This window comes from Periophthalmus magnuspinnatus, chromosome 24 (assembly GCF_009829125.3).
Source record: "Periophthalmus magnuspinnatus isolate fPerMag1 chromosome 24, fPerMag1.2.pri, whole genome shotgun sequence".
NCBI classification, from domain to species: domain Eukaryota; kingdom Metazoa; phylum Chordata; class Actinopteri; order Gobiiformes; family Gobiidae; genus Periophthalmus; species Periophthalmus magnuspinnatus.
In genome coordinates this window covers 3,387,107-3,412,257 of record NC_047149.1, presented here as the reverse complement: position 1 = coordinate 3,412,257, position 25,151 = coordinate 3,387,107, and the positions used below count along the sequence as shown (strand labels likewise).

The 25,151-nt window shown below is 43.6% G+C and overlaps 1 protein-coding gene across 1 annotated transcript in view; it reads right to left on the bottom strand.

Moving 5' to 3' along the window:
• The window catches only part of LOC129457414 (probable serine/threonine-protein kinase kinX), a 41,356-nt gene that overhangs the window by 9,442 nt on the left and 6,763 nt on the right, over positions 1 to 25,151 (bottom strand). Inside the window, exons 3-21 of the mRNA XM_055232422.1 lie at positions 24,292 to 24,342; positions 23,058 to 23,180; positions 22,809 to 22,835; positions 21,547 to 21,612; positions 19,637 to 19,663; positions 19,326 to 19,562; positions 10,273 to 10,928; positions 9,247 to 9,570; positions 8,255 to 8,627; positions 6,999 to 7,664; positions 6,696 to 6,770; positions 5,471 to 5,671; positions 4,628 to 4,669; positions 4,517 to 4,558; positions 4,347 to 4,418; positions 881 to 919; positions 728 to 766; positions 591 to 644; positions 454 to 501 (exon numbers count right to left, since the gene is read on the bottom strand). Coding sequence (XP_055088397.1) covers positions 454 to 501; positions 591 to 644; positions 728 to 766; positions 881 to 919; positions 4,347 to 4,418; positions 4,517 to 4,558; positions 4,628 to 4,669; positions 5,471 to 5,671; positions 6,696 to 6,770; positions 6,999 to 7,664; positions 8,255 to 8,627; positions 9,247 to 9,570; positions 10,273 to 10,928; positions 19,326 to 19,562; positions 19,637 to 19,663; positions 21,547 to 21,612; positions 22,809 to 22,835; positions 23,058 to 23,180; positions 24,292 to 24,342 — 3,162 coding nt within the window. The remainder of the gene's footprint in view (positions 1 to 453; positions 502 to 590; positions 645 to 727; positions 767 to 880; positions 920 to 4,346; positions 4,419 to 4,516; positions 4,559 to 4,627; positions 4,670 to 5,470; positions 5,672 to 6,695; positions 6,771 to 6,998; positions 7,665 to 8,254; positions 8,628 to 9,246; positions 9,571 to 10,272; positions 10,929 to 19,325; positions 19,563 to 19,636; positions 19,664 to 21,546; positions 21,613 to 22,808; positions 22,836 to 23,057; positions 23,181 to 24,291; positions 24,343 to 25,151) is intronic.

Sequence of the window (25,151 nt, the reverse complement as noted above, 5' to 3'; positions counted from 1 at the left end):
TGACACTTGTAGATCATTATGTTATAATTTACAAATTTTAAATCACAATATTCATCTAAAACGACTTAATAAAAGAAAGTCCACTGACTTCCTTGTTAGAAAAACTGCAGTGCCCAATGGGAGCTGACGTCGTCGTAAACGTCATCACAACAAATGGACAGCTGGACATCACACTAGCGATTAGCACATTTTTTCATTTGTACCAAAGTGACTATGCAACGTTACAGAATCCTACGAGTATCACTGATTAAGAAAATAAAAACTGGAGAAGAAAGTGCACATATATATATATATATGTTATAGTGGCCGTGTACGTCACAGTAGGCGGAAACATGGAACTACAACAGGACTAAACCAGGACTGAACCAGGACTGAACCATGCTTAAATCCGGCCTAAACCCATTCTAAGCCTGGTCTAAACCAGGTCTAAATCCAGTCTTCAGTGGGGTGTACCTGAGAGGGTGGGAGGGGGGTAGGGGTTGTCAGTGACGACGTGATGAACTGAAAAAGATTCATGAAAAACATTTTAAATGTGACTTATTAAATATGATGTAACATTGTAATGATGTAAAAGTGTTTTGGTGACTCACCGTACCAGCCCGGGGGGGCGGGGCAATACACGGGGGCCGGCCTGCAGGGGGCACCTGTAGACACACTGATTACTCTGGGCTCTGTTTAGTATTATCAATAATAATAAAGTTTATTAAAGTTATTAAAGGGGCAGTACCGTCCTGTGGGGGTGTGGTCTCCTCCTTTGGCTCCGCCTCTAATGCAGCAGTAACATAAAAATAGTTTTAGTTTCATGTAGTTATACACATATATTAAAATAGAAAACAGAAATTGAAAAGTAGATAATAAGATTTAGAAGTTTGATTCTGACCTTTAGCTTTTGCGGCTTTAGCCTTGGCTCTCCGCACTGCTGCAAACAAACAGTCAAAAACTCAAACACCAAACACTTAAACACCAAACACTCAAACACTTAAACATCCAAACACTCAAACTCCAAACACTCAAACACCAAACACTCAAACACCAAACACTCAAACACCAAACACTCAAACGCCAAAACATCCAAACACCCAAACACTCAAACACTTAAACATCCAAACACTCAAACACTCAAACACCAAACACCAAACACTCAAACACCAAACACTCAAACACTTAAACATCCAAACACTGAAACACCAAACACTCAAACACTTAAACATCCAAACACTGAAACACCAAACACTCAAACACCAAACACTTAAACACCAAACACTCAAACACTTAAACATCCAAACACTTAAACATCCAAACACTCAAACACCAAACACTTAAACATCCAAACACTCAAACACCAAACACTCAAACACCAAACACTCAAACACCAAACACTCAAACACTTAAACATCCAAACACTGAAACACCAAACACTCAAACACCAAACACTCAAACACCAAACACTCAAACACTTAAACATCCAAACACTGAAACACCAAACACTCAAACACCAAACACTCAAACACCAAACACTCAAACACCAAACACCAAACACTTAAACATCCAAACACTGAAACACCAAACACTCAAACACTTAAACATCCAAACACTGAAACACCAAACACTCAAACACTCAAACACCAAACACTTAAACATCCAAACACTCAAACACCAAACACTCAAACACCAAACACTTAAACACCAAACACTCAAACACTTAAACATCCAAACACTCAAACACCAAACACTTAAACATCCAAACACTCAAACACCAAACACTCAAACACCAAACACTTAAACACCAAACACTCAAACACTTAAACATCCAAACACTGAAACACCAAACACTCAAACACCAAACACTCAAACACTTAAACATCCAAACACTGAAACACCAAACACTCAAACACCAAACACTCAAACACCAAACACCAAACACTTAAACACCAAACACTCAAACACTTAAACATCCAAACACTGAAACACCAAACACTCAAACACTCAAACACCAAACACTTAAACATCCAAACACTCAAACACTCAAACACTCAAACACCAAACACTTAAACATCCAAACACTCAAACACCAAACACTCAAACACCAAACACTCAAACACCAAACACTCAAACACTTAAACATCCAAACACTGAAACACCAAACACTCAAACACCAAACACTCAAACACTTAAACATCCAAACACTCAAACACCAAACACTCAAACACCAAACACTTAAACATCCAAACACTCAAACACCAAACACTTAAACATCCAAACACTCAAACACCAAACACTCAAACACCAAACACTCAAACACCAAACACCAAACACTTAAACACCAAACACTCAAACACTTAAACATCCAAACACTCAAACACTCAAACACCAAACACTTAAACATCCAAACACTCAAACACCAAACACTCAAACACCAAACACTCAAACACCAAACACTCAAACACTTAAACATCCAAACACTGAAACACCAAACACTCAAACACCAAACACTCAAACACTTAAACATCCAAACACTCAAACACCAAACACTCAAACACCAAACACTCAAACACTTAAACATCCAAACACTCAAACACCAAACACTCAAACACTTAAACATCCAAACACTGAAACACCAAACACTCAAACACCAAACACTCAAACACTTAAACATCCAAACACTCAAACACCAAACACTTAAACATCCAAACACTCAAACACCAAACACTCAGACACCAAACACTTAAACACCAAACACTCAAACACTTAAACATCCAAACACTGAAACACCAAACACTCAAACACCAAACACTCAAACACTTAAACATCCAAACACTGAAACACCAAACACTCAAACACCAAACACTTAAACACCAAACACCAAACACTTAAACACCAAACACTCAAACACTTAAACATCCAAACACTCAAACACTCAAACACCAAACACTTAAACATCCAAACACTCAAACACCAAACACTCAAACACCAAACACTCAAACACCAAACACTCAAACACCAAACACTCAAACACTTAAACATCCAAACACTGAAACACCAAACACTGAAACACCAAACACTCAAACACCAAACACTCAAACACCAAACACTCAAACACTTAAACATCCAAACACTCAAACGCTCAAACACCAAACACTTAAACATCCAAACACTCAAACACCAAACACTCAAACACCAAACACTCAAACACCAAACACTCAAACACTTAAACATCCAAACACTCAAACACCAAACACTCAAACACTTAAACATCCAAACACTGAAACACCAAACACTCAAACACCAAACACTCAAACACCAAACACCAAACACTTAAACACCAAACACTCAAACACTTAAACATCCAAACACTCAAACACCAAACACTTAAACATCCAAACACTCAAACACCAAACACTCAAACACCAAACACTCAAACACCAAACACTCAAACACTTAAACATCCAAACACTGAAACACCAAACACTGAAACACCAAACACTCAAACACCAAACACTCAAACACCAAACACTCAAACACTTAAACATCCAAACACTCAAACGCTCAAACACCAAACACTTAAACATCCAAACACTCAAACACCAAACACTCAAACACCAAACACTCAAACACCAAACACTCAAACACTTAAACATCCAAACACTCAAACACCAAACACTCAAACACTTAAACATCCAAACACTGAAACACCAAACACTCAAACACTCAAACACCAAACACTTAAACATCCAAACACTGAAACACCAAACACTCAAACACTCAAACACTCAAACACCAAACACTCAAACACTTAAACATCCAAACACTGAAACACCAAACACTCAAACACCAAACACTCAAACACCAAACACTCAAACACTTAAACATCCAAACACTCAAACACTCAAACACCAAACACTTAAACATCCAAACACTCAAACACCAAACACTCAAACACTTAAACATCCAAACACTCAAACACCAAACACTCAAACACCAAACACTCAAACACCAAACACTCAAACACTTAAACATCCAAACACTCAAACACCAAAAACTCAAACGCCAAAACATCCAAACACTCAAACACTCAAACACCAAACACTCAGTCAAACACCAAACACTCAAAAACTAAAACACTAAACAGTCAAGCACTCAAATAGTAAAACACATGAGTCAAGTTGGAATACACTTTAGAGCCTGAGATGAGATTTATAATATTAAACCTAATGTGAGAATAATAATGTTTAACTGTAGATGTGATAATAACATGATGACACCCTTTAGTTTGTGACTTGACATTTATAATATAAACTTTACATGTGATGTGGCAATAACATGATTCAACTTAAAGAGTTTGAAACCTTTGACAAATGCCGGGATCCTCCGTGTTCTGATGCCTGGCTCCAGTGCTGGAATCCGGGGCAGACCTGCTGCTGACAGAGGATTATTATAAAGGTTATTATAGTTGTATTTGCATCAACAGAATCACACACACATTTGTATGTGTCCAGGTTTAAAGGACGTCACAGACCTGAGTGTTTGGGTTTGCTGCTCGTCTTAGCCACGTCTCTTTCTGAAAAAAACCCTTTGGTTAAACTGGAACTGTGCACATTTATCAGAGCAATTATGATGATATTTGTACCTTTCCTCTTGGAGCGCACAGCTGACACTCTGCGCATGGTTTCTGCACACAACACACCACACTTTGAAACAACTGTACTAAACAAGGCCTTCACATAAAGATACACAATGATTCTACACAGAATATTTATGAAAACAGTGTTTCAGTCATGAAATCAGACATTTTGATTTATTAATGAAACTATCTAAGTCAGTTCTTTATGTTCATTGTGTTAAAACGTAGCTCAGATTGAAGTCTAACTTGAGTCACAGAGCTTCAGACAGATTAGTGCTTTGAGTTAGCATCACATCCTTGGAGAATGTTGTGACATCAGCTGCAAAGGATCATTACATTATATTAAAGTTGACGGCTGCATCCCTGATATGAGCGCCCCCTGCAGGGTGTGCGTGCATACGTGTGTGTGTGCATGGTCTAGAGTAGAGGAGAGCACCTCCTGCAGTGTATGTATGTGTGTGTATGTGTGGGTGTGTGGGGGTGTGTGTGTGTGGTACAGGGTGTAGGAGAGCGCCCCCTGCAGTGTGTGTATGTGTGTGTGTGTATGTGTGTGTGTGGTACAGGGTGAAGGAGAGCGCCCCCTGCAGTGTGTATGTGGGTGTGTGTGTGTGTGTGTGTGTGTGGTACAGGGTAAAGGAGAGCACCCCCTGCAGTGTGTGTAGGGGTGTGGGTGTGTGTGTGTGTGTGTGTGTGGGTGGGTGTGTGTGTGTGTGTGTGTGTGTGTGTGGTACAGGGTGAAGGAGAGCGCCCCCTGCAGTGCGTATGTGTGGGTGTGTGTGTGGGGTGTGTGTGTGTGTGTGTGTGTGGTACAGAGGAGAGCGCCCCCTTGTGTGGGTCCAAGGCTCTGACCTGGTTTAGTCTCGGGTCTTTCTTCTTCTGCTGCAGCTGGGGCACATGAACAGGATGGCTCTGGCTCCACAGCCCCCCCTGCGGCCTCAGGCTCCTCGGAGGTCTCCTGAGCTCCAGACTCCGCCTCCTCTTCATCATCTTCATCTTCTTCATCATCGTCGTCATCATCGTCCTCTTTCATTTCGTCCTCGTCATCATCAGCTGCAGAAAACAAAAGAGGCCTGTCATTCCCCAATATGAGTCAGAGCCAAATTTGGATCTGCACATGCTCTGATGCTTGTGCACAAACACTGATTAGTTACGACAAACTCTGCGTAATCTGTGATCTGTTTGTATTATTATTTAAATGTGTTTATTTGAAGGTAAATGTGAGCCCAGCGTTGGTGTTAACAGCACATTTAACTGCTAAAAGAGCAAACAAACATAGTGTAAACTAGAACTAAACTAGAACTCAACCAGGACTACACCAGAGCTAAACCAGGACTAAACCAAGACTAAACCAGAGCTAAACCAGGACTAAACCAGAGCTAAACCAGGACTAAACCAAGACTAAACCAGAGCTAAACCAGGACTAAACCAGGGCTAAACCAGGACTAAACCAAGACTAAACCAGAGCTAAACCAGGACTAAACCAGAGCTAAACCAGGACTAAACCAGAGCTAAACCAGGACTAAACCAAGACTAAACCAGAGCTAAACCAGGACTAAACCAAGACTAAACCAGAGCTAAACCAGGATTAAACCTGAGCTAAACTAGGACTAAAGCCAAGCTAAACCAGGACTAAACCAGGACAAAACCAGAGTTAAACCAGAGCTAAACCAGGACAAAACTAGAGTTAAACCAGGATGAAAACAGAGCTTAACCAGGACTAAACCAGGGCTAAACCAGGTGTAAACAGGACTAGAACAGCATCAAATCAAGTACATCAGGACTAAGTGTGAACGCACCCATAGAGCAAACAGATGACTGCAAACAAACATGGAGGCTCTGATCTGAGGTTAATATTTCATGTGTTTGTGATTACAGCCAGACGATAATCATCAAACTTTATTTAAAAACTTTCACTTAAATGAAGAAGAGCTAAGGTTTAACTGACACAACATACAACTGTATCTGGAGTCAACTCATGAAAATAAATTCAAACTAACAACTAGCATGATTAACACAGATTCGGCACATGACTCAAACTGGGGAATGACAGGCAAGCCACTGTACTCTGCCTCACCTGTCGCTTCTGTCTCCTCCTTCTCCTCCTCCTGTGGCGCCTCCTCCTGGACACTCAGAGCTACTGCAGCTGAACCTGGAACAGTTTAAAACATTTCACTCTTGTCCAGTCAGAAAGGTTTAAACTCTTAAAGGGCCCATATCCACTATTATCTGATCTCTGTTCTAATGTTTCCTCATCACAAACAGACCTGGTGAAACATGTGTGAATGAAACAAAACACAACTCCAGGTCTGTTTTTGAGGAGAGAACATCATTAGAACACGGAGCTCACAAGAGTCATATGACAAACACAAAATTGTACCTGCCAGTCCCAAATCCTCTGCATCTCCCTCCTCCTCTGCATCCTCCCCCTTCTGCTCCTCCTCCTCCTCTGTGGCCTCCTCTGCATCATCTGTCTCCTCCTCTGCATCAGGGCTGGTGCTCTCCACAGACTCGGATGTCAGCTCTTCATCCTCTGCATCAGTGTCTGTCTCATCCAAATCCACTTCCACTGAGCTGCTGTCCTCCTCTGCACCTTCCTCCTCTGTGCTCTCTTCCCCCTCTTCTGTGTCGTCTTCCTCCTCTGCATCCTCCTCTGCATCAGACTCTTCCTCTTCTGTCTCATCTTCATCGTCTCCTAAAACTCCACTGTCTGTGGACTCTGCTGAGACCAAGTCTTCCTCCTCCTCTGCAGCCTCCTCTGAATCTTCCTCTTCATCCTCTGCATCTTCCTCCTCTACTTCAGGTTTAAAGTGGTCGACAACTGCCTCCTCTTCGCTCTCGTCTTCTTCACTATCGTCTTCATCATCTGCGAAGAGCTCAGTGGAGGCTACAGACTCCTCTGAATCATCGTCGTCCTCCTCTGCATCGTGGTCCTCCTCTGCTTCGAGGTCCTCCTTTGCATCGTGGTCCTCCTCTGCTTCGAGGTCCTCCTCTGCATCGTGGTCCTCCTCTGCTTCGAGGTCCTCCTCTGCATCATCGTCTTCAGCTGTAGAGCATCATGAGCGGGTCAGATTTGCTCCTACTCTGTCACATATTCTGTCATAATATGTCACTTTTCTGGTCTCTAAGGAGATGTTATTGCTTTGCCTGAAATGTTGCATAGTATGGTATTAAACTTAAATCATCTCCATGGTGATGAGCAGGTTGTGCCACAGTCATGTTACAGGTCAGATCTGTGGAGAGGCAAGCTCACTCACACTCACTGTAAGACTGCATTGAAGAGTGTTTCATTGATAAACCAGCGCTTCTGTCTGCTTCATTCAGTCACATCAGTGATACTACTATAGTAGTAGTACTAGTCTAAAAGTACTTGTACTAGTGTAATGTTTAGTAGCATTTGTGTTGTGTCCAGTTAAAGACCTGTCACTGGTGTTTTTATGACTCTCCCAATGCATTGTGGTCTATACTGACCCCTAGTGACCAGCGCTGGACACTACTTTTCAAGATGCATTGTGGGAATTCTGAGTGCACTATTCACTGGACATTCAGACAGCACTAAAAATGTGTGACCCTGAATAGCACCCCCTGTAGTTAGAGTGTGGACATTCAGACACAACCTGCTTTTGTGTTTCAGACCTGACTCCTCCTCAGCTGCCATTTTCAGATCCTCCTCTTCCTCTTCCTCCTCAACCACAGGAGGCAGCTCCTCCTCTGCATCCTCTTCCTCTGTGTCCTCCTCTGCATCCTCATCCTCTGCATCCTCATCCTCTGCATCCTCCTCTGCATGGTCTAGCAACACTCCCTCCTCCTCTGCTCCCTCCTCCTCTTCTTCATCTTCTTCAGACAGATCCAAATCTTCTGTTTTGGCAACAATTTTGAGACCATCTTCCTCTTGGTCTTCGTCTGTCTCTGTGATCTTAAGCTCCTCCTCTGCACTGTCCTCCTCCTCTCCATCATCCTCCCCCTCTGCATCATCCTCCTCCTCTGCATCATCCTCCTCCTCTTCCTCCTGAAGACAATGTCAGGCAAATCTGGTTTAGATTTGATTTTGTCCTGATTTAGTTCTGGTTAAATCCTGGTTTAGATCTGGTTTAGTCCTGGATCAGGATTAGTTCTGGTTTAGTCCTGGTTTAGAACTGGTTTATCCCTAATTTAGTCCGAGTTTAGTCCTCTTTTAGTCCTGGTTTAGACCTAATTTAGTCCTGTTTAGTCCTGGTTTCGACCTAGTTTAGTCCTGGATTAGACCTGGTTTAGACCTCGATTAGTCCTGGTTTAGTCCTGGTTTAGTCCAGGTTTCGACCTGGTTTAGTCCTGGTTTAGTCCTGGTTTCAAACTGGTTTAGTCCTGGTTTTGACCTGGTTCAGTCCTGGTTTAGTCCTGGTTCAGTCCTGGTTTAGTCCTGGTTCAGTCCTGGTTTACTCCTGGTTTTGACCTGGTTTATCCTGGTTTTAGTCCTGGTTTAGTCCTGGATTCGACCTGGTTTAGTCCTGGTTCAGTCGAGGTTTCGACCTGTTTAGTCCTGAGTTAGACCTACTTTAGTCCTGGTTTTGACCTGGTTTAGTCTTGATTTAGACCTAGTTTAGTCCTGGTTTCGACCTGATTTAGTCCTAGTTTAGTCCTGATTTTACCTCCTCTGCATCATCGTCTTCTTCTGTCTTTTCCTCCGTTCTGGGTGCTTCCTCCTCCTCTTCATCAGAGTCAGCGAGCTCTTCTGCATCACTTTCCTCCTCTGCACCCTCCTCCTCTGCGTCAGAGGAAAGCAGCTCCGATTGGCTGAGGACAGAGGAGGAGTCGGACAGTACCTCCTCCTCACTGCTTTCCTCCCCCTCTGCATCACTGTCCTCCTCTTCATCGCTGGACACAGGTTCAGGAGTCTCCTCTGCGTCCTCCTCTGTGCCCTCCTCCTCCTCTGTGTCCTCCTCTACGCCATCCTCCTCCTCTGTGTCCTCCTCCTGTTTAACACATCAGGTTATTAAAGCTTTGTGTTTGTGATTAGATTTGTGTTTTGCGTTTTACCAAAAGGATTCTGTTCAAAGTTCACATTACACGTCCAATAGAACCGAGAAAAAGACTGAAATATGAACTGACAAACTCATACAAGAATCACATTTCACAACAGACAGGGAGGGCATCTGGCACACAGGGAGGGCATCTGGCACACAGGGAGGGCATCTGGCACACAGGGAGGGCATCTGACACTCAGGGAGGGCATCTGGCACACAGGGAGGGCATCTGGCACACAGGGAGGGCATCTGACACACAGGGAGGGCATCTGAACATGTTTGTACACATCTAAAATGATGGGATTTGTTTGGGATTTGCTGGCTGTGTCCACGGGCAGACATCAGACCTCTGACCTCCTTTGACCTCTGACCTCACACAATCACAGAGAAGAGAAGGAAACGTGTCTTGTTTAAAGGCACAGCATCAGTGCACTCCAGAAAAATAAACACATTTAAAGGTACAGTGTGTAACTTTCTGGAGGCAGCACATCGCCTGCATGTTTCCATGGAAAAAGAAAGTTTAAAACATGTTAAACAACATTTCCATGGAAAGTATTCTCTGAAAGTGGCACTCACTTAGTCCTGGTTTAGTCCTGGTTTAGTCCTGGTTTAGTCCTGGTTTAGTCCTGGTTCAAAGTTTTAAAGACTGACCGTTTCTGCCTCTTCTTCTCCCTCCTCTACATCACTCTCAGCCAGAGCCTCCTCTTCTTCCACCCCTTCCTCCTGGTCATCCTGTGCTTCTACTGCAGCTTCTTCATCATCATCCTCTTCCTCCTCTGCATCTTCTGGAGCCTCCTCTGCATCCTCTGCTGCCTCTTCAGAAAACACAGCCTCCTCCTCTGCATCATCCTCTGCATCATCAGCTCCCTCCTGCACCTCTACCTCAGCTGGTTCCTTTTCCTCTTCTTCCTCCTCTTCCTTTACACCCTCCTCCTCTTCCTCCGCAGCAGCTGGTTCATCTTCTGCATCATCTTCTTCATCAGAATCAGCAACCTCCTCCTCTGCCTCCTTCTCCTCTCCTTCCTCCTCTGCAGAAAGCTCCTCTTCACCTGCCCCCTCTTCCTCTGCATCCTCTTCTTCATCTGCTGCATATGGCTCCTCCTCTGCATCTCCTTCCTCTGCATCCTCAGCCACTTCTATCTCCTCTTCTCCCTCTGAAACACCTTCCTCCTCCTCCTCTTCCTCCTCTCTACCCTCCTCCTCCGCCTCCTCCTCTTCTGCACCTTCCTCTTCTGCATCTTCAGGTGTTTCCATCTCCTCCTCTTCTGCACCCTCCTCCTCTGCATCCTCCTCCTCCTCTTCCTCCTCTTCCTCCTCTCCATCCTCCTCCGCCTCTTCCTCCTCTCCATCCTCCTCCGCCTCTTCCTCCTCCTCTGCACCCTCCTCCTCTGCATCCTCCTCCTCCTCTTCCTCCTCCTCCTCTTCCTCCTCTTCCTCCTCTCCATCCTCTTCCTCCACCTCCTCCACCTCTTCCTCCTCCTCCTCTGCACCCTCCTCCACTGCATCTGTTTCTGTCTCCTCTTCCTCATCTGTGGGTTCAATCACAAACTTTGAACTTTAGAGCAGAAAAAGTGTGACATTATTTTAAAACGAGAAAGAGTCACTCACCTGTCTCCTCCTCCATACCCTCCTCCTCTTCACCCTCCAGGTCTTCCTCTACATCCAAAAGTTAAATATATATTTAAAAATTATCATATACAATTTGAATTAAATGTTCTCATTTGTTTCACAACAACCGCCAGGACCCCACAAAAAACATCTTACCTGCGCCCTCCTCTGTGCCCTCCTCTTCCTCCTCTGCATCTTCTACATCATCTTCTACATCCTCCTCCTCCTCTTCTGCATCTTCTACCTCTTCCTCCACCTCTTCTTCTGTGTCAGAAGTTAAATTGATAAATAAACCTCCACCTTAACATGATGAAGGGGTATGATTTTGGGAGCTATGTTGTTGGGGGCTTCCTGCCTCTGGTAGGGTCACCCATGGAAAACAGGTCCTGGGGGACAGGTCAGACTAAGAGCGGTTCAGAAGCCCCTCATGATGAGATTAAGAAGAAGGCCAGTTATGTCGCCTGGATTGGCGTTACGGGGCCCCACCCTGGAGCAAGGCCTGGGGTGGGTGCTCGATAGCGAGCAGCCCACCTGGGGCCAGAGTGGAGAGATCTGGGCAGCAGTCGAAGGCGGGGGGCCTCAACGACCTGAGCTCTGGATATGGAGACTGGCTCTGGGGACATGGAATGTCACCTCACTGAGGATGAGAAGCCTGAGCTTGTGTGGGAGGTTGGGCAATACAGACTACATATAGTCACCCTCAACTTTGAGCACAGCTTGACCTCTAGACCCAACTCCTTCAGAAGGGCTGCCCACGGGGAGTGAGCTGGTGTGCCACAGCTTGTGCGGTCGCAGAGACAAAAACTCAAGCTCAAGATTTGCCAGAATCTCAGGAGGGGGAAGCAGTCCTTCCCTAACACTGTTCACAGTGCGAGTTGAGAGCTGCTGACCTCGATTGGAGATGTTGTTGGTGGAAGGAATACTTTGAAGATCTCCTTAATCCCACTGTCACGTCTTCCGAAGAGGAAGCAGAGACTGGGGACCTGGAGGCAAACTCATCCATCACCCTGGCTGAAGTCACTGAGGTTGCTGGCAAGCTCCTTGGTGGCAAGGCTCCAGGGGTGGATGAGATCCATCCTGAGTGTCTTAAGTTTCTGGATGTTGTGGGTCTTGGCTGACATGTCTCTGGAACATTAGTTTGGGACTGGCAGACCCAGAAGAAGGGCGACTGGAAGAGTGTGTTCCAGCTACAGGGGAATCACACTCCTCAGTCTTCCCGGTAAGGTCTATTCCTAGGTACTGGAGAGGAGAATCTGACTGATAGTCGAGCCTTGGAATCAGGAGGGGCACTGTGGTTTTCGTCGCAGAATACTGGACCAGCTCTGTACTCTCAAGGGTGCTCAAGGGTTCATGGGAGTTTGCCACAGTCCACATTGTGGATCTGGAGAAGGCATTTGACCATGTCACTTGTACTTTCCTGTGGGGTCAGGGCACTTTGCTAGGGGCTGTCCAGTCCCCGTATGACTGGAGCAGGAGCTGTGTTCTCTGCAGTAAGTCAGACCTGTTCCTGGTGCATGTTGGACCAGAGCTGCCCTCTGTCACTGGTTCTGTTCATAGTTTTTACGAATAAAATTTCTAGGCGCAGTCAGGGGAAAACAATCAGTTTGGGGACCACAGGATCTCATCTCTGCTGTTTGCAGATGATGCTGTCCTGACGACTTTGTTGAACCAGGACCATAGACCAGGACCAAATTACAGCTAAACCAGGACTAATCAACCAACATGCACTGGGGCGGTTTCCAGCCGAGTGTGAAGCGGCTGGGATGAAAATCAGCTCCTCTAAATCCCAAGCCATGGTTCTCAACAGAAAAAGGTGGCTTGTCCTCCTGGAGAGGATAAGCCACCAGATACTTGAACTCCACTTGGAGGAGCCTCAAATGGAGGAGTTCAAGTATCTCTTGTCTTCTTGAGTGAGAGAAGGATGGAGAATGAAATTTGACAGTTGGATCAGTGCAGCGTCTGCAGTGATGAGTTCACTGTCATGAGTTTTGAGTAATGACAAGGACAAGATGGCATATGAATGTCTCCCTTAGAGACAGGGGGAGGAGCTTAGTCACATTCGAGGAGTGACCCGGATGCGTATGAGAAAATAGATGGACATTAAATAGATAGTTGTCGGAGAAAATTCTGATGTTTGAAATTATCTGGAGAGATCTTTTTTGAACAAATTTCAGTGTTGACAATTCCTCACCTGTCTCTGCCTCCTCCTCTTCCTCCTTTTCCTCCTCTTCCTCCTCTTCCTCCTCTACTTCCTCCTCCTCCTCCTCGTCCTCTACTTCCTCCTCTTCCTCCCCCTCCAGTTCCTCCTCTGTGAAACAATTCAAATATAAATCAAACCCTTATTTGAAAACAGGTTTTGTTAAATTTGAGATTTATTCTTTGAACCTCTCTGAAAATGTATTTTAATCTGAAACATTGTGGTGATTCTTAAATAATAATAATAATAATAATAATAATAATAATAATAAAAACTGCAAGCAGTGATAAAGGCCCTCGCCACCCCTTGCGACCGCGGGCTAAATGCTTCATGAAGATCCTGCGTTTCATTCCCGCTTACATCGCCCATATTACTTTTTTTATTTGGTATGGCAATAGGGATGCCCATGCCAAATTTCAAATGTTTGTGACAAAGTAATATTTTTACCATTTACCATTAAAAAGTTCGAGGGGGCGCTGTGGAGCAATGTAATGTTTGACATATGTAAATTGCATCTATTCACTCAGATCAATATTTTGAACAAAACATATATTAAAGCCGGGAAATAGAAAACTGCATGTGTGAGTTACGGGCCATTTAAAACTTCAAAAAAATTATTTTTTCTTTGCAGGCTGGCCACACCCACATTTTATAACTAAAAAAAATCAGGAGAGTAGACTATATTCCCATCTGGATCTAGTTCATTTTGACCAATTTGCAAGTTTCTTGAATGAAAATCCGAGGCGCAAAAAATTTTAAAGTGAGAGGTAAAATTTTGAAAAAATGGGGTTCCGCCCACAATGGCCGACTTCCTGTAGGGTTTAGGGTGGGGTCATAATATAATTTTTTACTTGTCTTGACATGTTCTATGTTTGTGCCAAATTTCATTTGTCTACGATTAAAAAAAGGTCTCTCATTGCCGTAATGTATTTTAAATTTTGAGGTGGCGCTATTGAGTCGTAAAAATTTTTCAACAACCTTGAATTTTGGGTGCAATAAAATGGACTTTTTTATTAACGTTCAGGCGGTCAAAAGTGGCTTCAATCCAGACACCAAAATAATAATAATTAAAACTGCAAGCAGTGATAAAGGCCCTCGCCACCCCTTGCGACCGCGGGTTACACGCCACCACGAAGATCCTGCCTTTCGTTCCCGCTTACATTGCCCCTCCCCCCAAAATCAGTGACTGAGTAATACTACTCCATTCATTCCAATGAGACCATTTATGACATTGTCACACCTGCACGGTTGGATCTAGAGGTATGTCTTCATTGGCTTTTTTGTTCAGTATGATGAGTGAAATATGTGTAGCAAATTTCAATGATCTATGACAAAGTAATTATTTTTCATCCCAGTTAACCAAAACCCATGTATTTCAATGAGAAATGTCAGACCCATGGCAACACCTTTGAAAATAGAGGTATGGTGTCACTGACTTTTTAATGCAATATAGGAATACGGATGTCCATGCCAAATTTCAAATGTTTGTGACAAAGTAATTTTTTTTGCGTACCATTTAAAATTTCAAGGGGGCGCTGTGGAGCAAGGTAATATTTGACATGTGTAAAGATCTCAGATCAAGATTTTGAACAAAACGTATATTAATGCTGGGAAATAGTACACTGCATGTTTGAGTTACGGGTCATTTAAAACTTCAAAAAACATCTTTTTTCTTTGCAGGCTGGCCACACCCACATTTTATAAATACAAAAAATTCAGGAGAGTAGCCTATAATCTCACATGGGTCTAGTTCATTTGGAGCAGTTTGCAAGTTTCTTGAAAGAAAATCAGAGACGCAAAAATTTCAAACGTGAGAGTTAAAATTTTGAACAAATGGGGTTTCGCCCACAATGGTGGGCTTCCTGTAGGGTTTAGGGTGGGGTCATGATATAATTTTTTACTTGTCTTGACATGTTCTATGTTTGTACAAAATTTAATTTGTCTACGATGAAAAAGGTCTCTCATTGCCATAATGTATTTTGATTTTTGAGGTGGCGCTATTGAGTCATTTTAAAACATAATTTTTTTTGCACATGAAAATACTAAATTTTTTGCCAATCTTGAAAAATAGGCCATAGTTTGTTTAGTGTAGAGCACCTATTATTTTACAACAAAGTCTGAACCCCATGTATTTCAATGACACGTTTATTATGTCACCACGGTAACATAGTTGCAGAGGTATGTTCTCATTGGCTTTTTTGATCAGTATGTCAAGGCAGATGTATGTGCCAAATTTCACTTGTCTATGAGAAACTTTGTCCAAAAAAATGAATGGGGGATGTTAGGGGGCACTACCGAGTCATTTTTCTATATTTTTAAGTACGGATTTCAAAAAACTTTTCAAATTTTTTTTGCCAATGTTGAATTTGGGGTCCAATAAAATTAACTTTTCGTTAATGTTCAGGGGATCAAAAATGGGTTCAATCAGGCGACCAAAATAATAATAATGGAAAATTTTTTTCCACCCATTATTTTTTTTTCTAAACCATAAAAGCTACAGTCATGTGACTTTCTCACATTGTGCCCCATCACAAATAAGGCCCCTGGGAATTTTTTTCACAAGTCCACGACAAATCATTTGTCCTCTATGAATTTTTGAAAATTAAATTTGAAGAGGGCGCTAGACAGTCATTTTGTGAGATATTGCCTTGATTTGCATCTCATTGCAGTTAGGTCACAAATGTGCATAAATGCTGTATTAGCGTTTTCCAAACAAAAAAATTTGTGAAAGAGAAATATTTTATTGGAATATTCCAAAAATTGCGATTTGGTTGAAAATTCATCATGACCACACCCAAAGTCATAATCAAAATGTAATTGATAATCTTTAATCACACAAGGGTTTAGTGGGATTTGGCCAAATTTGACATGTTTGTGATGAAAACTGTGCGAGGAAATGTCCTGAATGTGAGGGTGTGCACTTTCGTCATTCTCAGGTTTTATCCAATATGGCCGACTTCCTGTACATTTTAGGGCGGGGCCATAATATAATTTTTGTCATGTCGTGACATGTTCCATTTTTGGATCATCCATCCATCCATCCATCCATTTTCTTCCGCTTATCCGGGGCCGGGTCGCGGGGGCAGCAGTCTAAGCAGGGACTCCCAGACTTCCCTCACCCCGGACACGTCCTCCAGCTCCTCCGGTGGGACCCCAAGGCGTTCCCAGGCCAGCCGAGAGACATAGTCCCTCCAGCGTGTCCTGGGTCTTCCCCGGGGCCTCCTCCCGGTGGGACATGCCCAGAACACCTCCCTAGGGAGGCGTCCAGGAGGCATCCTGAGCAGATGCCCGAGCCACCTCAGCTGGTTCCTCTCAACGTGTAGGAGCAGCGGCTCTACTCCGAGCTCCTCCCGTGTGACCGAGCTCCTCACCCTATCCCTAAGGGTGCGCCCGGCCACTCTGCGGAGGAAGCCCATTTCAGCCGCTTGTATCCGCGATCTTGTCCTTTCGGTCATTACCCAAAGCTCATGACCATAGGTGAGGGTAGGAACGTAGATTGACCGGTAAATCGAGAGCTTCGCCTTCCGGCTCAGCTCCTTCTTTACCACAACGGACCGATACAGCGACCGCATCACTGCAGACGCTGCACCGATCCGCCTGTCAATCTCACGCTCCATCCTTCCCTCACTCGTGAACAAGACCCCGAGATACTTGAACTCCTCCACTTGGGGCAGAGACTCACCACCCACCCGGAGAGAGCAAACCACCTTTTTCCGGTCAAGAACCATGGCCTCGGATTTGGATCAGTTTCAGATTTTTACGTTGACTTTTTTCCGAGTCGGGCTCCCATTGGTCCCATGAAAATCAAAGTTTGAGGTGGCGCTACCGAGTCGTCTTTCGTTATTTTTTTCTTGGGGTTTTTTGTGACAATTAGAGCTTGGCGAGTTCTAATTTTTGATACCACTCACTGGCATATCGGGGCGTGTTTACTACTTGATTTTTGCCATTTTCCGGGTTTCGGACGTGGTTTTAATGAGTCCCTCGCCGGGACGTTGTCTCAGACTCGGGCCTAATAATGGAAATGTATTTTCCATCCATTATTTTTCTCCCAAACCATAACAGCTAGAGTCATGTGACTTTCTCACATTGTGCCCCGTCACAAATAAGGCCCCTGTGAATTTTTTCACAAGTCCAAGACAAATCGATTGTCTTCTATGAATTTTTGAAAATGAAATTTGAAGAGAGCGCTAGAGAGCCATTTTGTGAGAGAGTGCCTTGATTTGCATATCATTGTGTTCAGGTCACAAATGTGCATAAACGCTGTGTTAGCGTTTTCCCAACAAAAACTGTGTGAAAGAGAAATATTTTTTTGAAATATTAAAAAATTAGCGATTTTGTTGAAAATTCATCATGACCACACCCAAAGTCATATTCAAAATGTAATTGATAATCTTTAATCACACATGGGTTTAGTGGGATTTGGCCAAATTTGAAGTGTTGGTGATGAAAACTGTATGAGGGGATGTTATGAATGCGAGGGTGTGCCCTTTTGTCATTCCCGGGTTTGATCCAATATCCAATTTTAGGGCGGGGCCATAATATAATTTTTGTCATGTCCCAAAATGTACTATTTTTTTATTTGAGTTTCAGATTTTTAAGTTGACTTTTTTTCAAGTCGGGCTCCCATTGCCCCCATGAAAACAAAGTTTGAGGGGGTGCTACCGAGTCGTCTTTGGTTATTTTTTTCTCGGGGTCTTTTGTGACAATTAGAGCTCATTGAGTTCCAATTTTTGACACCACTCTCTGCCCGTCGGGGCTTGTTTACTACTTGATTTTTGCCATTTTCCATGCTCCGGACGCGTTTTAATGAGTCTCTCGCCGGGACGTTGTCCCAGGCTCAGGCCTAATAATAATAATAATAACTGCAAGGAGTGATAAAGGCCCTCGCCACCCCTTGTGACCGCGGGGTCTGACATGTTCTATTTTTTGATGTTAGTTTCGGATTTGTAAGTTGACTTTTTTTTTTTGAGGGGGCGCTACCGAGTCTTTTGTTATTTTTTCTCTGAGTCTTTGGTGACAATTAGAGCTCGTCGAATTCTAATTTTTGATACCAGTCACTGGCATGTTGGGGCGTGTTTACTACTAGATTTTTGCCATTTTCCATACTCCGGACGCGATTTTAATGAATCCCTCACCAGGACGTCGTCCTAGGCTCGGACCTAATAATAATAATAATAATAATAATAATAAACATTCTGGTCATTTTTCTGTGACTATTTTCTCACCTGACTCCCCCTCCTCTTCATCCTCTTCCTCCTCTTCCTCCTCTTCCTCCCCTTCCTCTGCTTCCTCCTCTTCCTCCTCATCGTCTGCCACAGAAAACACTCATTAGTTTAAAACTCTTAAACTTAAACTCAAGCTTCTAACAGATTAGACACATTTCACTGAAATAGAACATGAGAACAAGATTTAAGATTTTACTACTACTCTCGTAGTAAACGAGGACTAAACCAGGACTAAACCAGGACTAAATCAGGACTAAATCGGGACTAAATCAGGACTAAACCAGAACTAGGCCAGGTCTAAAGCAAGACTATAGCAGGACTAATCCAGGTCTAAACCAGATCTAAACAAGTACTAAACCAGGGCTAAACCAGGACTAAACCAGGACTAAACGAGGTCTAAACCAGGACTAAACCAGGACTATACCAGGACTAAACCAGGACTAAACAAGTACTAAACCAGGTCTAACCCAGGACTAAGCCAGGACTAAACCAGGAATAAAGCAGGTCCTTGTACAGACTCATACTGCTAACGATCAGGGAGAGATCACTAGATTACTCAAACATGCTTGGACGACATGTAAAGCCTGTTCCTGTTTTTTATGAGGGAATAGTGTTAGAACATGGGAGAAATATACAAAACATTTTGCAGAATACCCCCTTTAATATTTTCTCACCGTAATAATCCTCATACTCCTGTAACAGCTGCTCCTCCTCCTCTTCTTCCTCTTCTTCTTCCTCCTCTTCTATCTCTTCTTCTTCCTCCTGATCTGCCTCCTCATCTACTTCTTCGTCTCCTAGCTCCTCATCTCCTAGCTCCTCGTCTCCTAGCTCCTCCTCTGGTTCCTTGTCCTCGTCCTCCTCTTCCACCACTTCGATCACGGGTAGTTTCTTTTTGGCCTGCATCGTGATCACTAACAAACAAAATTCAATGAAATATTATCTACATATCAGAAAAACATATCCCAAATCTGAAGGTGGGACTCACCTTTGCTCCGAGACGGGAGGAATTCACCTGCGCCACGAAAAAATAGATATACAGCAACACAAATGAATTCAAATGACTGAAATGATGGAAAGAGTTAGAGCGTCTGGTCCATAGAGAAGAGTAAGAGTCACAAAAACACAAACACATCAGCCACAAGTCAATTATAAAACAAATTAGAAAATTAAAGCAACCACACAAAACCAGAGAGAACCACACAGAACCAGAGAGAACCAACCACACAGAACCAGAGAGAACCACACAAAACCAGAGAGAGCCACACAGAACCAGAGAGAACCACACAGAACCAGAGAGAACCACACAAAACCAGAGAGAACCACACAAAACCAGAGAGAACCACACAGAACCAGAGAGAACCACACAGAACCAACCACACAGAACCAGAGAGAACCACACAAAACCAGAGAGAACCACACAGAACCAGAGAGAACCACACAGAATCAGAGAGAACCAAAGAGAACCACACAGAACCAGAGAGAACCACACAAAACCAGAGAGAACCACACAGAACCAGAGAGAACCACACAAAACCAGAGAGAGCCACACAGAACCAGAGAGAACCACACAGAACCAGAGAGAACCACACAGAACCAGAGAGAACCACACAAAACCAGAGAGAACCACACAGAACCAGAGAGAACCACACAGAACCAGAGAGAACCACACAAAACCAGAGAGAACCACACAGAACCAACCACACAGAACCAGAGAGAACCACACAAAACCAGAGAACCACACAGAACCAGAGAGAACCACACAGGATCAGAGAGAACCAAAGAGAACCACACAGAACCAGAGAGAACCACACTAAACCAGAGAAAACCACACAGAACCAGAGAGAACCAACCACACAGAACCAGAGATAACCACACAAAACCAGAGATAACCACACAAAACCAGAGAGAACCACACAGAACCACACAAAACCAGAGAAAACCACACAGAACCAGATAGAACCAGAGAGAACCACACAGAACCAGATAGAACCAACCACACAGAACCAGAGAGAACCACACAAAAGCAGAGAGAACCACACAAAACCACAGAGAACCACACAGAACCAGAGAGAACCACACAAAACCAGAGAGAGCCACACAGAACCAGAGAGAACCACACAGAACCACACAAAACCAGAGAGAACCAACCACACAGAACCAGAGAGAGCCAACCACACAGAACCAGAGAGAACCAACCACACAGAACCGGAGAGAACCACACAAAACCAGAGAGAACCACACAAAACCAGAGAGAACCATACAGAACCAGAGAGAACCACACAAAACCAGAGAGAGACACACAGAACCAGAGAGAACCACACAGAACCACACAAAACCAGAGAGAACCACACAGAACCACACAAAACCAGAGAGAACCACATAGAACCAGAGAGAACCACACAGAACCAGAGAGAACCAACCACACAGAACCAGAGAGAACCACACAAAACCAGAGAGAACCACACAGAACCAGAGAGAACCACACAAAACCAGAGAGAGACACACAGAACCAGAGAACCACACAGAACCACACAAAACCAGAGAGAACCACACAGAATCACACAAAACCAGAGAGAACCACACAGAACCAGATAGAACCAGAGAGAACCACACAGAATCAGAGAGAACCAAAGAGAGCCACACAGTTCCACACAGAACCAGAGGGGAACAGAGGAGATGCATTGGGGTCAGATTTAGGGTCAGACGGTTTAATCAGATGAAATATGATGAATATAAATATTACAGTGAGTTTTGTTCACGTCAGACTCAGACTTTTTTTATTCTGTTTAGAAACAAAGTTAATGGGACAAAGTTATTTTGGGCATAATTTCATTAGTGATTTCTGTCAAACATTTGAACATTAGTTCAGTATAAACTGAATATATAAAAGTGTACCTCCTGCAGAAGCGTTGAGCTCCAGAGCGCCCCCCACAGACTCGTCCTCATCCAGCCAGCTCACTGCTGCACGTGCACACACACACACACGTGCACAGCTCAGCCGTGTAACAGTGCCAAAACCAATACAATACAGTCTAAGGGTGCACTCACACTCAGCCTTTCAAACTGTGCCATCCTCAAACACGACTGCAAAGGGTTCTATGTCCCACACTCACACCCACACAGCCCTGAGGCACGGCCCAATGACATCATCACACAGTGTTGTTTGTTTACATGTGCCTGGTGACATCATCACACAGCGCCTGTTTGTTTATATTTTTATGTCAGTCCTGCTGTGATACTCCTCTATGAGTTTATGGAGTAAACAACAAGAGGAGCAGCAGGAGAGAGGATGAGAGACATCAGAGCACAGACACAGGGCTTGTGTGGCGTACATGAGTACATGCTGTGCTTTGGCCCAACTCCTCCAACTGGGCCAAACTCTGACACATGCCGTGTCTGGGCACAACTACACAGGGCAGGTTTACCAAAGGTTCAGGGGCCTTTGTACATTTGATTGAGTTAGAGTGAGCGCACCCTGAGTCCCTGGCTAGTTTAGTACAGTCTGAAACAGTCTGGTACAGTCTAAAACAGTCTGAAACGGTGTGGTACAGTCTGAAACAGTTTGAAACAGTATGGTACAGTCTGAAACAGTCTGAAACGTTGTGGTACAGCCTGAAACAGTGTGGTACAGTCTGAAACACTGTGGTACAGTCTAGTACCGTCTGAAACAGTCTGAAACGGTGTGGTACAGTCTGAAACAGTGTGGTACAGTCTGAAACAGTCTGAAACTGTGTGGTACAGTCTGCTACAGTGTGGTACAGTCTGAAACAGTGTGGTACAGTCTGAAACTGTGTGGTACAGTCTGCTACAGTGTGGTACAGTCTGAAACAGTGTGGCACAGTCTGAAACAGTGTGGCACAGTCTGAAACAGTGTGGTACAGTCTGAAACAGTGTGGTACAGTCTGCTACAATGTGGTACAGTCTGAAACAGTGTGGTACAGTCTGGAACAGTCTGAAACAGTCTGGTACAGTCTGAGACACTCAGAAACTTTATCAATCTGTTACAGTCTGGTACAGTCTGAGAACAGTGTCTCTAAAACAATCACAAATATTCAGATATTTAAGCTCAGAACACTCGGAAGCTGCAGAGCCACAGAAGCGAGATCAGTTTGAACCCAGCAACAAACAGCTACAAAACAGGACAGGTGCAGACTCACCTTTTTTACGTACTGCGTACAAGTTTCCTGTAACAAACCAGAGACAGTTAGACCAGATCTGAGCCTGGTTCTGCTCAGTGTGTATGTATGTGTGTATATGTACAGGTGTGTATTTACAGATGTGTAAGCTGCGTGTGTATATGTATTGGTGTTTAAACTGTGTGTGTATATGTACTGGTGTTTAAACTGTGTGTGTATATGTACAGGTGTGTAAGCTGCGTGTGTGCGTATGTGTGTATCTGTTTGTACCATCCTCGTCGTCGGGGGCAACCAGTCCGGCAGCAAAGCGCAGAATGGTGGAGACGAAGTTCAGAGACCCTTCAGCTGCTCCTTTAACCAGACGCAGAGGGTCAGAGGGACTCTCCACTGCACCTGTCGACAGGAGCAGAGACAGGAGCAGAGGAATGTTTAATGTAAACTACACCTGAGACAGGACCACACCCGTCTATATGCAGATGTCAAAACTGAAATGCAAAATAAGGAAAATCTAAAATGAGATGTGTTTTTCCATTTAAATATTTGAATGAAATGTTTAGATTTTAAGTAAATGAAATACAAATATCAATAATTAAATGGAAAAAGAAACAAATATATGTTTCAGAGGTTTGGGCTCAGACAGGAGCAAAGTGACAGGAACAAGAGCAAAGCAACAGAAGTAGGTGACAAACACCCAAAAACATCAAACCTCCACAAACTTCCAGATGAGCCAAACGTGGCCCTGAGCTGGAGGAGGTTCATAACCCAAAAGATAACCCAAAATATAACCCAAAACATAACCAAAACCATAACCCAAACCATAACCCAAAACATAACCCAAACTATAACCCAAAAGATAACCCAAACCATAACCCAAAACATAAACCAAACTATAACCCAAAATATAACCCAAAACATAACCCAAACCATAACCCAAACCATAACCCAAACCATAACCCAAAACATAAACCAAACTATAACCCAAAAGATAACCCAAACCATAGCCCAAAACATAACTCAAAATATAACCTGAACCCTAACTCAAAAAATAACCCAAAACAACCAAAACCATAACCGAAAATGTAACCCAAAACATAACCCCAACTATAACCCAAAATATAACCCAACCCATAACCCGAACCCTAACCCAAACCATAATGCAAACCATAACCCAAAACATAACCCAAACTATAACCCAAAAGATAACCCAAACCATAACCCCAACTATAACTCAAATTATAACCCAAACCATAACCCGAACCCTAACCCAAAACAACCAAAAACATAACCCAAAACTCATAAGGACAATGGACAGTGTTACACCAGGTTAGGGAGAGTGAGATTTAACAGAGTTAGAATGAATTCAGTTTTGCTTGGACCGTGTTTTATTAGACTGGGTTATGGTGAGTGGGGTTTAACAGAGTCAGCGTTAGGGGTTAGACCATGATAGACCGGGTTACACAGGGTTAGACCGGGTGAGAGTCAGAGTTAGTGAAGTGAGTCTTGCCTCGGCGACTTGAGTCCTTGAGGATTTTCCGGACCCCAGCCGAAGGACGACCTGCTCAAAATACAGGTATTAGACTATATTATTATTACTATTATTATTATAGTTATAAGCTTAAACACAGTTAGACTGAGGATACGAGGAGAGAGGAGACGAAGAGACAGAATGAGATGAGGAGAGAAGAGACGAGGAGGGAGGAGGGAGGAGACGAGGAGAGAGAAGATGAGGAGAGAAGAGGCGAGGAGAGAGGAGACAAGAAGAGAGGAGATGAGGAGAGAGGAGACAAGGAGGAATTAATATGTAAGAAGGATATAATGTGAAGGGTTAAATGAGTAAGATTTAAGTTGAGTTTGCACAGACATATCTGAATGATAACTGATCATTTAATCACAGAGCGGTTTAAACAAGATCATGAGCGCAGATCTATGCTAGAACTGTGACAGAAAGTGTGCGAGAGAGTGTGCCCAGTTTGAGTCAGAGCTGAATATGCACTGTAGCTGGTCAGTTACTATGATAACACGCACAGACAAACTCTACGTAATTTGTGATCTATTTGTATTATTGTTTAAATGTGTTTATTTGAAGGTAAATGTGAGCCCAGCACATTAACAGCACATTTTACTGCTAAAAGAGCAAACAAACATGGAGGCCAGCTGTTCTCAGTGTGACCCAGAACTAAACTAGGACTAAACCAGGACTAAACCAGAGCTAAACCAGGACTAAACCAGGACTAAACCAGGTCTAAACCAGGACCAAACCAGTTCTAAACCAGGACTAAACCAGGACTAAACCAGGACTAAACCAGGTCTAAACCAGGACTAAACCAGGACTAAACCAAGACTAAAACAGGATTAAACCAGAAC